This window comes from Bombus huntii, chromosome 11, assembly GCF_024542735.1.
Source record: "Bombus huntii isolate Logan2020A chromosome 11, iyBomHunt1.1, whole genome shotgun sequence".
In the NCBI taxonomy this organism is placed as follows: Eukaryota; Metazoa; Arthropoda; class Insecta; order Hymenoptera; family Apidae; genus Bombus; species Bombus huntii.
In genome coordinates this window covers 4,718,160-4,733,792 of record NC_066248.1, presented here as the reverse complement: position 1 = coordinate 4,733,792, position 15,633 = coordinate 4,718,160, and the positions used below count along the sequence as shown (strand labels likewise).

The window sequence follows — 15,633 nt, the reverse complement described above, 5'->3', positions numbered from 1 at the left end:
TATTTTTATTTAAGTTATTAAGATAATTGTAAATTTTATGATGTGTTATATAACAAAACAATTACATGAAAGTTAATGTTACTTTGAAAATTACATTTACATTGGACGATGAAGAAACTATACATATAGTCATTTAAAGCAGTGAATATATGCGCATATTTTTTGTATTCAATCTAATCCTTATGTCATGTTTGTAATAACGAGTGTGCTTCCAAACTATTTGATTAAGATCGTTTTATCAGACGAATGTTAAACTTATCCTGATTCTACATATTTTTATGTAAAACACGATATAATAAAGTGTGACATAGTCATCATGTTATAATTATTTAATAAAATTATTTAACCTATAATACTTGATATGTCATCATTTCAATAATTTAAAGTTGAACATAAAGAACAAAGGTAATTTCAAAGTATGATATAAAAATTATTGTTTTTTCATTATTGCTTAATATATTAAAAGTAATTCTTTTATTTATTTTTTAAGTATCTTGCATAATTTAGGGAAACATTAATAAAATTTAAATATTTTAGTTATGCATTGATTTTGAACCATAAAAAATAACATAAATTATGTGAAAATGTCGTTTTAAATTCTTAATAATAAAGATTTCCTTTTGAATGATGGTGTTGTCATTTAACAGATGTCTGCGAGTAAGTGTCGGAATTGTGGATCTACAAATATTGAAACAGATCCAGCCCGAGGAGATGCTGTCTGTACAGATTGTGGTTTTGTGTTGGAAGACCAACTTATTGTTAGTGAAACAGCTTTTAAAGAGACACCATCTGGGAATATGATGGTACTTGGTCAATTTGTTGCTAATGACAGCACTGGTGGAGCTACAGGATTTGGAGCAAGTACGTTATTTTATAATAAATATGACATTAAATATTCTTTATTTTCTTATTACTAGTTTCCATCATTTGTCTAGTTTAATCATTTTTATGTTCATAGCATATCACGTCAATGGAAAAGAATCCAGAGGAATAACATTGCAAAATGCAAGAAAAGGAATAACTCATTTATGTATGCAATTACAGTATGTAAATTTTTTCTATAATACAATCAGTAAATTATTAATTTCATTTATTATATTTTATAAAATATTTAATATGTATTTTATTTTGTTACTAGATTAAATCAGCATTGTATTGATACATCTATGAATTTTTATAAAATGGCATTGAATCGTCAGTTAACTCGTGGGAGGAAGCAAGCACATAATCATGCAGCTTGTGTTTATATTACTTGTCGTACAGAAGGCACTGCACGTATCCTTTATATTTTCATAAAATAAAAAACAATATTTTTCTTATAATTATCATTCTTGAATTTATTTTTGCTACTTTATATCTATTTCATAAATACAAAGTATTTGGTTTAGTGTGAAATCTTATTGAAATATAAGTTTTTTTTATGATATAAGTCGGAAGCTATTCCAAACTGAAAAGCAAGAATTATAATAAATAATAATATAAGTTTCGTTTGTTATGTATGACAAGTTTTCAGAAGTAAAGTATGTACTTAACCAATTATTTAGATATGCTTATTGACATCAGTGATGTGCTGCAAATTTGTGTTCATGAATTGGGACGCACATATCTGAGGTTTACGCAAGCTCTTTGCATCAATATACCTTCAGTAGGTAAGCATTTTATAAATTTGCATGTTATAAATTTTTACTTCTAATTTATGCCTGTATTCAATTTATTTGCTCTCATTTAAGAACAAATTAACTAATTTTTAAGTATCATTAAATGTTACATGATACATACATAATCTTTAACTTTTAATAAAATAAAATAGTTCGATTTGCAATTAATTAGATTGACATGTTTTATTCTTCAGATATAAATTTTCTTATTTCGTAAGGTACTTTTATCAGAAACAACAGTTATTGTTACATTTATTACCGCTTGAAAAAGATTATAAACAGTGATTTCTTACATACATTATCGTTGTATTAAATGTTAAATTTGAAAAAATACAAAATTAAATACTTGATTAACTATAGTAAAAATTTGTTCATATTTGAAATATCTCTAAGTATTAAATATAACATTTGTGTCTTCACATACACTCAGTTTTTTAATAGTAAAGTATAATAGTGAAATATTAATTCAAAATTTAGCCCTATTGTATACGAGATGTACAAAAAAATTGAGGACACTGCTAAAGCTGAGGATAGAAACCTTAGAAACATGTAGTATTCATCATAACAAGCAAAAAGCTTTTAATAATCATGGGTCAAAAACCGTTAATTTCAGAGATGTTTAATTACGAAATGTTTAGTATATAATAAACCAGCTGCTTTGTTGCCAAGAGATATTAACTTCACTTCCGTAAAATCCAAAACCAAGAGATAAGGAAAATGCCGAGATTTTTCAACGTATATGTATTTCTGTAAGAAAATATGCTGAAGTGTATGCTGAACTGAACAGGGGTCATATTGAGCATATGTTGTAAGGGTAATATCTTACTGACAAAAAACTTTGTAACTCTGAAATTAATAGTTTTTGAACCTATGTTTATTAAAAATTTTTGCTGAGTACTACATGCTCCTAAAGTTGTATTCAACTTTTTTGTTCACTCCGTATATTACTAAATAATCAAGAAATCTGAAGTACTTTAATACATAAAAGTATAATATAAGATGACTATTCTTTAAATTTATTGCTTGTGTAGACATTTTCAATTACACTTTTCATATTTTATATTGTAATGTTAAATAATTTTTTGATTTTAAATAATATCAAATATCTAAAATGGAGAATACAAAACTAAATCTCTTATTTATTAGTAATAAATTAATCTAACTTAAATCCAAACTAAAATTGTTCACTGAATATTTTAATATTGTTTTAGAAGTTAATGATATAATTAATATCTTTTTTAATGCCAATCTTAAGACAGAGATGCTCTCAAAATTTACTTGTTCCTTTTTTTGGCACCAGCCAGTCATACTAGTAGTAGGAAGGCATTATTTTGTACATTTTATTATTATTGGTATTGCAATCCATTGTACTTTTTTAAATAGTATTTACTATTTTGCAATGTAGACTTTGGCGCCAGATTCTATAGCATTACTGGATACAATATAATGTTTATTATAAAAAAAAAATAAGAGAGTTATATATAATTAGTATATACTTTATCTTGAAACTATACTAGAATATTTTTCTACTTTTTACATAGATTATAGTAAATTATAAAATTATATAAACATGATTAAAATATCGTAGAATGTACATATAAAGTATTGTTGTGATTTTTATATTGTGTACAAAAACGCTATTTGCTTTAAGGATCTACATTTAAACATTCCTTCTAATAATTTAACAATCACCTTTTGCAGTACATAATTTCATACATTAAAGAATCAATAAATCTAAGAAAGTAAAATGTATCTCCTCTCTTATGAATATGATACAAAAAACAAAATAATAATGTTACAATAAAAAACAAATATTATTTTGTATAGGCAGTTTCACTTATAATACTATTCTAAAATTGCTTATGACGCTTTCCAATAAGTATAGTATATTCTAAAATACATGATATATGAATGCAACATTAAATCAATATTACTTATGTTAGCAAAAACAGTATATTCTCCTCCATAAAACGATAATGTACATTGTTCATTTAAGATTCTAAAGCATTTCAATTAAAAAAAATTATAGTTTATATATTAGTATTTTTTAATTGAGAATTAATTAGTCGAGATAACAATATAGTTTCCAAAATTAATTGATTTTTGCTTATTTCTTTATATTGTTATTTAACAATAATTTTTAAGATAGTAAATCCTTTTAAATAGCACTTATTAACTTTCTCAATTGTTTTCTATCAATTTAAAGATCGTTTTTACATCTTCTTCTTCTTCTTCAAATCTAACAAGTATTTTATATACTTCACTTGTTGCATATTTACAAATAATGTTTCAAGTATTTAAGTTATATAAGAAATGTAATATTTTTTCGGAAGAAACAAAGCATAAATATGAATACATCAAAAGTTGTAGTAGACACACTCCTCTGCAAAAATGTAAATTTAAAATTTAATTTTAATTTAAACATAGTAAACTATTTATTTCCTTAGTTTAATACTGCCTTATTATTTGATATAAAAGCAAATATTAGTTTTTATATATATATTTGACTTTTATTTTACGAAAATAAATTTTTATGCAATTGTTCATATTTATATTCAATGTATCATAAAACAGAAAGTTTGTTTTCAAGTCTTTGAATTAAAACAAAGACATTTCTTTTTATATTTGATTAATAGAGTGATAATAACAGAAATAAAATTATAATTTCTTCTGCAAACTATTCATTATGATTTTATACTAAATTCAAAATATTTAATATTTTTTAAAGTGCATCTATTACACAATATTCGTCATCGATTTAAAAATAGTACTCAAAACAATTATACAAAATCTTGAACAATGTCAAGGTACATATTTTTAGAGACCAGCAGTTAAACCATTATTTCTGTGGTAAATTTCCATCAGTCATCTACTGGTGGTCCATAAAAAATTAATTCGGGTATTTGCCCTCCTTGTACACCAGTACCATTCGTACTTTCCGAACTGCATTGAAATTGAAAATTTACATTACCAACTGTTATCTCTGACATTCCTTCTTGACCGAAGTAACTTAGCTCGCCTCCGTCTAATATTACACTAGCTGTATAAAAGCATTCTGGCTCGATTTGGATTGGATTCTCAAAATATACATGAAACGTACTGCTCGAGCCATCCGAAAAAAATTTCGTACTATTTTCAGATAAAACACATCCCAATCTTTTAAGTTCGATTCTAACATTATAATCTGCAGCACCAGATGAACTTCCATAAAGTCCGAAACCAACAACAAATATTCTTTTATCAACGCTAAATTGAATTGAGTCACATCTGCCTCTGTAACGCCACTGATTTGATCTATATGCACATGACTGAAACCTATGACACACCTGCAAATAAAGCATAAGAAATTTTAGTTCTATTACTCTATATGTAACTTATGCAAGCTTACTAACTTATGAATAGTTGTTTTACATTAAACCTAAATAAATGATTTTGTTTTATAGTACTTACTTGAGTTTTTAAACCTTGTCGAGGTTTGGTAGGGAAACAAAGTTGAGGTTTATTACTAGCAGTGAAATGCAAAAAAACATCAATTGTTTCTTGTTGTGTTAAGATTCCAGTCTGAGCAGCACTATTGGCAAATTCTTCCAAATTCATAGCAGGAAGTCTAATTAAATATAAAGCAGATCCTAGAATGAAAAAAGCACTAGTGATACTAGTTTTTGATTTAAAATTTTAATTTAGATATTTACCTAATAGTCGTCTTTGATTGGCTGATGAAGGTTCAAGTTCTTGCCGAATACATTCTGCAGTAGCCCATCTTAATGCAGCATCCCATATATGTATCTCTTTACAGTTTAATGTTTCTCGAGAGAGCACTGATTCAAGAGTGTGAATATCAATATCCACAAAACCATCTGATCTTAGCGCCATTTCTGCCTGTATTACATTCAATTTTATATATATAAATTTAGTAAAAATATATATTATCTTTTGACGAAAATTTAATTATTAAAAAAAAGGATATATTTCTTAGGAATATATTTTCATTGATTTTATATATATTGTATGAATTACTTAGAAGCCAAAGTGATCAACTCTATTTCCTGAAAAATACTTAATTTTAATATTAGAATATATTAGAGTTTAATTTTCTAAAAATTAGATGATTACCCATGATGTTATTAATCAGTTTGGCCTCTGCATGATGCATATGTACATATATTAATCTTATATTCAAAACATCCAAAAAGTATATTTGTGTTCTTTCTAAATTTAAAAGTATTTTTTAAATTCTAAGAATTCTTTAAAAAATATTAAGAATATTATCAAATACAATTAGTATATGTAAAATATAAGAAAATAAAAATATAAATATAAAACTAATTTCAATGATTTAGTTAAAACTTAATCCTTTGTTAACATTGATATTCGATATATTTACTAAAAAAAATGTTTATTATATGATACAGGATACAATTTAAAAGTAGAAATAAATTTTTAAAAATCTGTTCTAAATGTATATATTAAACATGATATTTTTATGAGGAAACTAATTTTATAATTTTTTGAAAAACATTTAATTTTATGATGGTATAATTTATTACAATTAAATATTTTATGAATATTAGTGTAATAGTCATATATGTACATACAAAATTAATTAAATAAGTATGATATAGTATATAATATTACAAAAAAATGTTGTTGAAGTATTTTATTTTCATACTTTATAAAATTGCTTATTATGTATTTAATCTTTCGTAATATTATCTTTAATAATTAATGAATGGAATTTTTATAATGAAGTTTAGACGAATTTTGATTAAAAACGTATTTTAAAAATTAAAAAAATATATTTTTATAGCTTTTTGTCAATCAGTCTTTCAAATATTCACTCAATTTAATTAAAAAAGGGATAAGCAATTCTATATATCTTGAACTTTTTAATATACAGAATAAATGTTATAAATTCTTTAAGTAATTATTGGACTAATATTACATGTTATTTTGGAAAAATCATTATAATCATTTCTGTTGTGTTCATATTCTTCTATAAAGTTATCTTCATAAGTTACATTTTGTGTTACTTCAATTTCTAACTTATTATCTGTAAAATAAGGTTCACTTCGAGTTCGAAATAATGAAAACGATAATTTTTTGTTGTTAAGTTTAGAACAACAATTGTTCTCAGATAAACTGAAGCAATGAGATACTACTGATAGTCCATTTTTTATATTTCCATAATTATTAGTTTTTGTAGTTTTCTGAATAAACTGCTGTTCAGAATCATGTAGTTTGTTATTCAAACAGTTTGAAGAGTTTGATTTACTCTTTAACGTTACATTTAAATTATCATTAAAAGTAAGAGACTTCAACATTCTTTTATTTAAACTTACTTGAGCATCTATAACTTCCCAGCAACGTTGCATAAGATCTGGTTCTTCAAACAAACGAGATTGACTTAAAAGTAAACATGCATTCTTTGCTGTTAAACTTGTTTCTAAATAATTAACACATGCTCTTGCTAAATGAGGGACTATATATTTTTTAGCAACATAGAGTGTTGCTAACACTGTGTCAGCTTCTAATTGTACTTCATCACAGTACATATACCTGAGAAAAGATAATAAAATAAGTAGTGAATAATTTAAGATGTCTTCATCAAGTTTAAAACATTTACCTTAATAGAGCAAGAAAAGCAGCAGGCTCTACATCTGGTACTTCTATATCTCTTTTATTCTCTGCTAGACCACCATAAAACATGGCATAAAATACAGAACTACCAGTGGCCAATACATACTTATGTGCTGGTATAGTTTGTATGTGACCTACATTGAGTAATCAAATATATTATTATTTAATATATTTAATACATTAAATTATTTTTACTGCTTATCCAATTACTAAATGACTTTATGATTAATTACCTGGGCTGCCAACAATAAATATAATATCAGCCATTAAATGATTGTTAAACATGGCAGCATTTCGTTCTCGAACTGTAGGTTTTGTTGCCTGCCAATTAGGATCTTGTGTACAGTCTTCAGGTGATGACAAATTCAATTGAGTTAAAGGAGATGATAAGGAAGACAAAGGTGAAGCAGGTGCACTAAGTGGTTGGTTTATCGTTCCTTCACGTTGTAATACAATGGAAGAAGATAATGGGCTTACAGTAGGTGGTGAATCTGATACAGGAATCAGTGATTCCGCTAAAACATATACAATATCAATATATTAGGTTTAAGTTAGGTGAAATTCATTTCTATCTAGTATTTGTTTTTGTTTTTTTTTGTTATCAAACAACATATTTAGGCAAAATTATTATCTTATTATGTTAAAACAATTTAGCATACAGAACATTATATAAAAAAATTTAATGGATTTAACGGAATAAAATATGTTTAAATATTACTCTTTTATTTATTATTTTTAGTATCATTACATAAAGATTAAACTTAAAAATGGATGAGTAAATATTATATAAAAAGTAATTATAACAAACATTAAGCATATGTCAAAGTAACAATAGTAAAGTTACAAAAAGTAACACTATTCTATATTAATTTTCATTAATTCATTAATAGTACAATTAATAGATAATATCTTTATATAAATATATTAATTATATTAAGCTAGAATATATCGAAAGCTGATATTACCGATTGTATAACTTCATCAATAAAAAATATTTTTCATTACTAATAGAGGTTATGCAAGACAATAACTGTAATAAGGTTTAAGATCTCTAAATTAGATTATTCTTCCTAAAATTAATCAAAGTTTGTTTTCGTACATCCATTATTTTTATTTACCATCGCTTTAAGATGTTGTATAATCTATCACCTTTTAGCGACGGTTCAATTAAAACGAATGCAAAGCAAAATCATCAAAATTTTACCGTTAGTGTACATTATTCCACAGTTTTGAGAACAATTTTAAATAGAATCTTTTACTTCTATCATAACATAGTAAATATTTGCTACCACTGTAGCTTTAAAGACCACCTCTCATATTCAAACATTACGAACACAAATATACACTTATGTATATGTAATGTACACTATACACTTAAGGAAAATTCATCTATAGGTATAAAGACTTCGAATGATATTAAGTTCGGTTTGTTCCGGTTTTATTCGTATAATTTCGCAGAAATTTTGTGGTGCACGTGATACGTATGTCAAATAAATTCATATGAATGTATGTATACATACATATTATAGGGTTAATATACTTTTTGCATGATTTCAAATTTTTATTAAATTGGATGTATCTTTAGCTATTACAAAAAAATTTATTTATTATATAAAATAGTCAGAAGACTTTATAACAATATAATAATAGAAATTATTTAAAACAGAAAAGTCACATTTAGTTCGAAATTTTTAAAATATATATTTGGTTTAAAATAAAACATAGGTTAATAAGTATTATAACGCTATTATCGATTTATGAATTTTTCTAATTTTAATTTTTATGTTTTAATATCATATGAATAATACGAAAAATATGATCAAAATTAAACGTTAAAAATATGTACAATATTATTCTATTTGATTCAACATTTTCTGATTCATCGAACATTTATCGTAATAGACATATTTTATGAAAAATCATAAGATTTAAATGAAATTACGTAAAATAGTTTAACACTATAATATTGTATATTTGAAGTCTGTACAGTTTCATGTTATATACTACTTTGTAAAATATATTTACTATTTCATCTATCATTCATAATTCCTAATTGACCGAAATTATTTTTACAGAATGCATTTCCAAATAAAATATTTCAAAGCTCAAGGTAAATTAATTAAAATGTTGTTAAAATATCATTGTGTGTTTCAAAGTGAAAATAAACATTATGGAAATGATACAACATTACTCGGATATAGCTAAACAAAATAAAAACAATTTCATTTATTCTTATTTCTATAATTCACTTTAATAAATGCATGGACAGTATATATTTAAAGTGCATATTATGTTTATTTATATCTGTAATAATCTCTCACCGTTTAACCATGGATTAGTCTGTTTGACTGTGACGTTGTCCTGGAACCGTTTCATTGGCTTCGTTGATATTTTCGAGTAAAGATTTGACATCGCCATTTTCACTTTTTAAACTTGATTGCCCGTTTTCTCTTCAATTGCAACACGGAACGATTTTGGATTTCATTTACATGGGCGCCATGTCAGACGGGCGCTGGTTAGATAGTTCCGTACGTCGGTCGATAGGAAACTTAGGGCACGCGCGTCCATATATCTGGTGTTTCTCAAAAACGCAATCTTTAATCTGCGCAGTATGTGTATACAGGGTGTTCGCTCTAACGTGTGATTTTTCATCTGTTTTGCGATTATGTACTGTCTTGCTAACTGGCCATCACCATCCTCACCATTTCTTGAAAGTATCTTTATGGAGCGTAACTCCGGTGTTACGTACATATATTTCTCTCATTTTGCTTACAGGAGTTTTGAAATTCAATTGTCTTGTATAAAATATCTGGAATTGAGTACCAAGTATTATTATCTTGCTCTATATTTTTATCTATTTCATATTCAAGCATAATTATTGATGGTGTAAACTCCTCCCTTGTTAATTGGTCAGATTCAGTATCAAGTCGTGACCAGTTACCAAGATAGTATTGTAATAAAAAATGTTAACTATAATCTATTTATAATATGAGTGAACAAGATGTAAGGATGATGAACATTAAAATAAATCCCTTTTTTAGTGTAATATGATCAACAAGATCAATATGATCGAGACTAAAGAGAAAAAAAATACATTTTATTTTAATACGTTGTCCATTCAGCATAATATATTGTTCATTCAACAGAAATAAAGTTTATTTAATAATCTTTTTATTATATTGCTGCGAACAATTTGAAAATTGTGCGAAACATTAAAGTGAACACCATCTATATTTCGCAAGTAATGTCCACTTACAAACAATAGCGTACAATACAAACGTAATCTAATGGAATAAATATTAAATAGAAACTTCAGGAATTATATAATTACTATATATTTTATTCTTTTTGTTATTTTACCTTCTACATTTAAGTAAGAATAACATAAAAGTGTATTATATATTATAAAAAGGAAATTCTTGGCAATTATTTTAATATAATATACTATATTAATAAACTAATAAAATGAATTTGTTAATATTTGATGAATTTTTAAATTTAACACATTGTTGACATTATTTTTCTTTATAGATCCATGTTTATATATTATGAGATTTGCAAATAAGCTGGAATTTGGTGAAAAAACTCACGAAGTATCAATGACGGCTTTACGAGTAGTTCAAAGAATGAAAAGGGATAGTATTCACAGCGGGCGTAGACCATCAGGATTATGTGGCGCTGGTATTAGAAAAGTTTCATTTATTCGTAATCTAAATTTTATTTAATTTTAATATAAATACTTAAGTTTTAATTAATACATTTTAAAATTTTACATATGATGCTTGCATTAACGTTTGTTACAAATTCACCTAAACACTTAAAAAGTCAAAATTATATTATTAAATATAATTAAAAAAAGAGATCATTGAAATTAAATCGATATTAAACAAATATACGATATTTCTTTTACATTAGCTTTGCTGATGGCTGCTCGATTACATGAGTTTAATAGATCACCGGCGGATATTATTAAAATTGTAAAAGTGCATGAATCGACATTACGCAAGAGGTAAAAAGTATTCAAATAAGTCTTTTTCTAAATAAACGTAAAAATTGATAACAAATTTTTATACATTAACATCTATAGGCTTATAGAATTTGGTGATACACCTTCAAGCGCATTGACTCTTGAAGAATTCATGACGGTCGACTTGGAAGAAGAACAGGATCCTCCAGCTTTTAAAGCAGCACGAAAAAAAGACAGAGAACGATTACAAAGGGTATAGAATATTTTTATTTTATAATATATCGTATATCTACATAATTAATTATGCATAATTTGTTGTTTTTTCTTAGTTAAACATAGATACAGAAATAAATGAATTGCAAGCAGAAATTGACAAACAATTAGAAGAACACAGATTAGGAAAAATGAAAAAGCGCAAAGATGGTAATTGTAATAATAATTAAAAAATTGATGAATTATTTTATTGTTTTTATTATAGAAAAAAACCATAAAATATTAATTTCCAGCTGCTTCTATAGAAAGAGCAGATACTGATAGATTTATAAGGGAAAGTAATTTAGATGTAATTAAACATTACGTTGGAAACGATGTAGATGACCCTGACAGTGATTTTCAAGATTCCGAAATGAATAACATAAACGATCGATTAATTACTGGATTAGGCAAGGATTTAAACAGTTTCTTAAATTCTATTATAATGTTATATTATAAAATTTATAATACGCCTAATTGTTTAAAGGACCTAATATTGCTTCTATGGGATTGATATCAATAAATGATCGAGAAAATGAAACAAAAGAGTCAGTAAACACAAATTTTGAAAATGTAAGTAAAATTAATTTTAATCAAAACAATTGTTATTCATTAATGTTTTCTATTTAAGGATACTGGAGAGATTGATGTTGCTGATTTAGATGACGAAGAGTTAGATAGTTATATTATGTCAGAAAAAGAAGCACAATTCAAACACAATTTATGGAATAAAGTGAATGCTGAATATTTAAATCAACAAAAAGAAAAAGAAGAAAGACGGCAGAAAGAAAAAGAAGAAGGTAAACCTGAGAAGAAACGACGGCGGATTACTAAACGTAATAAAAATCAAGTACCTGCAAATACTGCAGGTAATGTTATAATATTTACTACAAATTCTATAATATTAATTTTTTATCAATTGTTATAGTTTATTATGTTCATTTTATAATTTTATTAGGCGAAGCAATTGAAAAAATGTTACAAGAGAAGAAAATATCATCGAAAATTAATTATGAAGTACTGAAAAGTTTAAACGTTAGTTTAAATAATTCAACCAAAGAACAACAAAAGGTCGAAGAGCCAATTCAATCACCAAAGAAAGAAATGAACACTTCGTCAAGTTCTAATAAAATGTTAGTATATAATATTTTTTGTTATTTTTTTATTCTGTACAAGAAACGTATCTCTACAATAAATATCAATGTTTATATTTATAGATCTAATATTTCTAACTCATCAAGAATCAAAGATAAGCCAATCACACCAGTAGTAAAGAAACCTCATGTAGTTAAACCTCAAATACAGAAAACAAAAAAAGAAGTGCAAATGCCAGTTGAAATAGAAACTAATACAACTGAATCTATACTTCCAAAAATGGATACCTCTTGTGATATGGGTAAGTTATTAATTTCCACTCATGTAAAATTTCTTTTGCTTGATTAAATTAATTATACTTCTCTTTACAAAATAGATGAGACCGATGATTATGTTGATGAGGATGTTGAAGCTGATCCCACAGAAATGACTGTTGGAGAAATGCTTGGACATCATGGGTCAGAAGATGAGAATGACTTTGGATATGGATATGATGAAGAAGATTATTAATTATATTTAGTGAACTAATATTAAGATCCTAAAGATGCGTTTAACATTTATAAAATGATTATTTATTTATTAGAATACCATTTACTAGGATTTAGTAAAAAGACTGCAGATATAATGTAAAATAAAGCATTTACTATTCTTAATTTATAATTCTGTAAATTTTTTATTTAATTGCAAAAGCATCATAATAATAAAATGATATAGCGGTTAGGGTCCAACCTCTTGAAGGCGTCATTCAAACGCATGCGATATAGAAAAATTAACTGCGTCGCGCTATATTTATGAAATAAAATTTATCTCTATAATACCTTTTTCTATGTTACTTAATACTTTGGAATTAATCGTAAATTAAACTTTGCAGTCTACTTCTTAGTATACTTATACTTAATATTTTCCTTACACGCATATTGGAGATACATAGTATCAGAGTAATAATAAACAAGATAGGTTAAAATCTCTCCTTGCGAGTAGGGAAAAGATCATCATATTACATAAACTATAATATTAGGTATTGTATATAACATAAAATATTCAATTAATACCGCAAAATATAATAATGAAAATCTTGTTGATAGATGGCGTTAATAATACGATGTATTGAAAGACGTGGTGGTGGTCTATCATTTATTATATTATAGTATTGTTCAATTCGAAACAAGCATATGACGTAGTAATTCAAAGTGTTGTGGTAAAAGTATAGGAGTATGATTTTGAATTATTTTTAATTTTCGTATTAGGCGGTTTAGTAAAGGCTTATAAACGTAATTTATCAAATATCTATACTTGTATTAAACAGTCACAGAATACATTCTCATATTTGGATTATGTAAAAAATCAGATTTATGCAGTGATTTAAGATTTATATACTGTTTCATAAAATATTTATCATTTGATAAATGATCAGTGGAATAATTTTATTTATTTTTTCATAATTAACAATTGTTTTGATTATAGTTGGAAAAGGTCTTATCCACATTAAATAATAATATATGTATACATTCAAGTATAATATTGAGAAAGAACATGACAAAATACATATGATAAGTCTAATTTATAATTTCTTTATTTTAGAACTTAAGCTGTTGAATATAGATTAAATATGGCGAGCACTTCTTCTGACCAAAGTACAATTGCCAAAAAAACATGGGAAATGTCAAATAATATTGAAACAATTAGCACTGTTGATGAAATTTATAGGTATGATCGTAAAGAACAACAAGATATATTAGCTGCAAAACCATGGGAAAAGGAGTATGTTATTTTTTAAATATTTGTATCAATATTAAGATATATTTTTATGATCTCATTTCCAACCACACATTCTTGATCATATTTCAGTCCTCATTTTTTCAAAGATATAAAAATCTCTGCATTAGCATTATTAAAAATGGTTATGCATGCTCGTTCTGGAGGAACTTTAGAAGTAATGGGTCTTTTGCTTGGAAAAGTTGCAGCAAATACAATGATCGTTATGGATTCTTTTGCATTACCTGTAGAAGGCACAGAAACAAGAGTTAACGCTCAGGCACAGGCTTATGAGTATATGACAGCATATATAGAAGCAGCTAAACAAGTACTTAATTATTACAGATATAACATGTAACAACTGCCTATAATGTAATATTTATTTTTCAATTTATTAAGGTTGGAAGACAAGAAAATGCTATTGGATGGTACCATAGTCATCCTGGCTATGGATGTTGGTTATCGGGTATTGATGTATCTACACAAATGCTCAATCAAAATTTTCAGGAACCATTTGTTGCTATTGTAATTGATCCTGTGAGAACAATATCTGCTGGCAAAGTTTGTTTGGGTGCATTTAGAACATATCCAAAGGTGGTATATATTTGCTAATATTTATAATACATAAAAGAAATAATAAATAATAAAAAAAAAATTGATATAAAAAGGGATATAAACCAGCAAATGAAGAACCATCTGAGTATCAAACAATACCATTAAATAAGATTGAAGATTTTGGAGTTCACTGCAAACAATATTATTCTTTGGAAGTTTCTTATTTTAAATCATCATTAGATAGAAGATTACTAGATTCTTTGTGGAATAAATACTGGGTGAATACTTTAAGTTCCTCTAGTCTTCTAACAAATGCTGATTACACTACTGGGCAAATATTTGATTTATCGGATAAACTTGAGCAGTCAGAGGTTGCACTTGGAAGAGGATTTATTTTGGGTGGAACGGATCCTCATGATCGCAGTACTGTAGAAAAATTAATGAAAGCAACAAGAGACAGTTGTAAGACTACTATTGAAATTATTCATGGATTAATGGCACAAATAATCAAGGACAGATTATTTAATCAAGTTGGGTGTAATCCTATTGAAACTCAGCAACAGTAAAACATATATATAACGTGTAATAATTACAATAAAAAGAATGATTATAATCTACGTAAGTTGTAATTAATATAAGGAACATTTTTTACTAAAATATAATAAAAAAATAAGTTTGTCTTTATATTTTTACTATGATCATAATTATCTTAAT

The 15,633-nt window shown here is 25.9% G+C and overlaps 3 protein-coding genes across 6 annotated transcripts; 2 read left to right on the top strand and 1 right to left on the bottom strand.

The window, feature by feature from the left end:
- The first annotated feature begins 174 nt into the window (after positions 1 to 174).
- On the top strand, positions 175 to 13,269 carry LOC126871429 (transcription factor IIIB 90 kDa subunit). The gene is made up of 15 exons (XM_050630254.1): positions 175 to 405; positions 648 to 861; positions 959 to 1,043; positions 1,139 to 1,275; positions 1,545 to 1,649; positions 10,827 to 10,976; positions 11,211 to 11,304; positions 11,383 to 11,515; positions 11,592 to 11,685; positions 11,769 to 11,924; positions 12,002 to 12,087; positions 12,146 to 12,383; positions 12,473 to 12,647; positions 12,732 to 12,910; positions 12,986 to 13,269. Exons 2-15 carry the CDS (start codon positions 648 to 650, stop codon positions 13,117 to 13,119), a joined length of 1,980 nt encoding a protein of 659 aa, XP_050486211.1. The 5' UTR covers positions 175 to 405; the 3' UTR covers positions 13,120 to 13,269.
- On the bottom strand, positions 1,823 to 9,891 carry LOC126871437 (BTB/POZ domain-containing protein 6-B). The gene is made up of 7 exons (XM_050630277.1): positions 9,617 to 9,891; positions 7,529 to 7,810; positions 7,282 to 7,429; positions 6,998 to 7,214; positions 5,351 to 5,537; positions 5,109 to 5,287; positions 1,823 to 4,984 (listed from the first exon to the last, which is right to left on the bottom strand). Exons 1-7 carry the CDS (start codon positions 9,711 to 9,713, stop codon positions 4,520 to 4,522), a joined length of 1,575 nt encoding a protein of 524 aa, XP_050486234.1. The 5' UTR covers positions 9,714 to 9,891; the 3' UTR covers positions 1,823 to 4,519.
- Positions 13,270 to 13,694: 425 nt separating the features above from the next.
- LOC126871451 (COP9 signalosome complex subunit 5) lies at positions 13,695 to 15,536 on the top strand. 4 transcript variants are annotated; one of them, XM_050630314.1, is made up of 5 exons: positions 13,695 to 13,821; positions 14,191 to 14,370; positions 14,458 to 14,692; positions 14,764 to 14,958; positions 15,033 to 15,536. In XM_050630314.1, the coding sequence occupies exons 2-5, from the start codon at positions 14,219 to 14,221 to the stop codon at positions 15,483 to 15,485; spliced, it is 1,035 nt and encodes a 344-aa protein (XP_050486271.1). In that variant the 5' UTR covers positions 13,695 to 13,821; positions 14,191 to 14,218; the 3' UTR covers positions 15,486 to 15,536. The 4 variants fall into 4 exon arrangements, with proteins under 4 accessions (XP_050486271.1, XP_050486270.1, XP_050486274.1 ...); XM_050630313.1 differs by having other exon boundaries at positions 13,711 to 13,880; XM_050630317.1 differs by lacking the exon at positions 13,695 to 13,821 and adding an exon at positions 13,888 to 14,082.
- Positions 15,537 to 15,633: the final 97 nt, after the last annotated feature.

Coding starts and splice junctions, on each gene's coding strand:
- LOC126871429 (XM_050630254.1), top strand. CDS start 648: ATGTCTGCGAGTAAGTGTCGGAATTGTGGATCTACAAATATTGAAACA. Junction 11,516..11,591: donor ACAGAGAACGATTACAAAGG/GTATAGAATATT, acceptor GTTTTTTCTTAG/TTAAACATAGATACAGAAAT. Junction 11,686..11,768: donor AATGAAAAAGCGCAAAGATG/GTAATTGTAATA, acceptor ATTAATTTCCAG/CTGCTTCTATAGAAAGAGCA.
- LOC126871437 (XM_050630277.1), bottom strand. CDS start 9,713: ATGGCGATGTCAAATCTTTACTCGAAAATATCAACGAAGCCAATGAAA. Junction 7,811..9,616: donor GACTAATCCATGGTTAAACG/GTGAGAGATTAT, acceptor TATATGTTTTAG/CGGAATCACTGATTCCTGTA. Junction 4,985..5,108: donor GACAAGGTTTAAAAACTCAA/GTAAGTACTATA, acceptor CTTTATTTGCAG/GTGTGTCATAGGTTTCAGTC.
- LOC126871451 (XM_050630314.1), top strand. CDS start 14,219: ATGGCGAGCACTTCTTCTGACCAAAGTACAATTGCCAAAAAAACATGG. Junction 14,371..14,457: donor GCAAAACCATGGGAAAAGGA/GTATGTTATTTT, acceptor ATCATATTTCAG/TCCTCATTTTTTCAAAGATA. Junction 14,959..15,032: donor CATTTAGAACATATCCAAAG/GTGGTATATATT, acceptor TGATATAAAAAG/GGATATAAACCAGCAAATGA.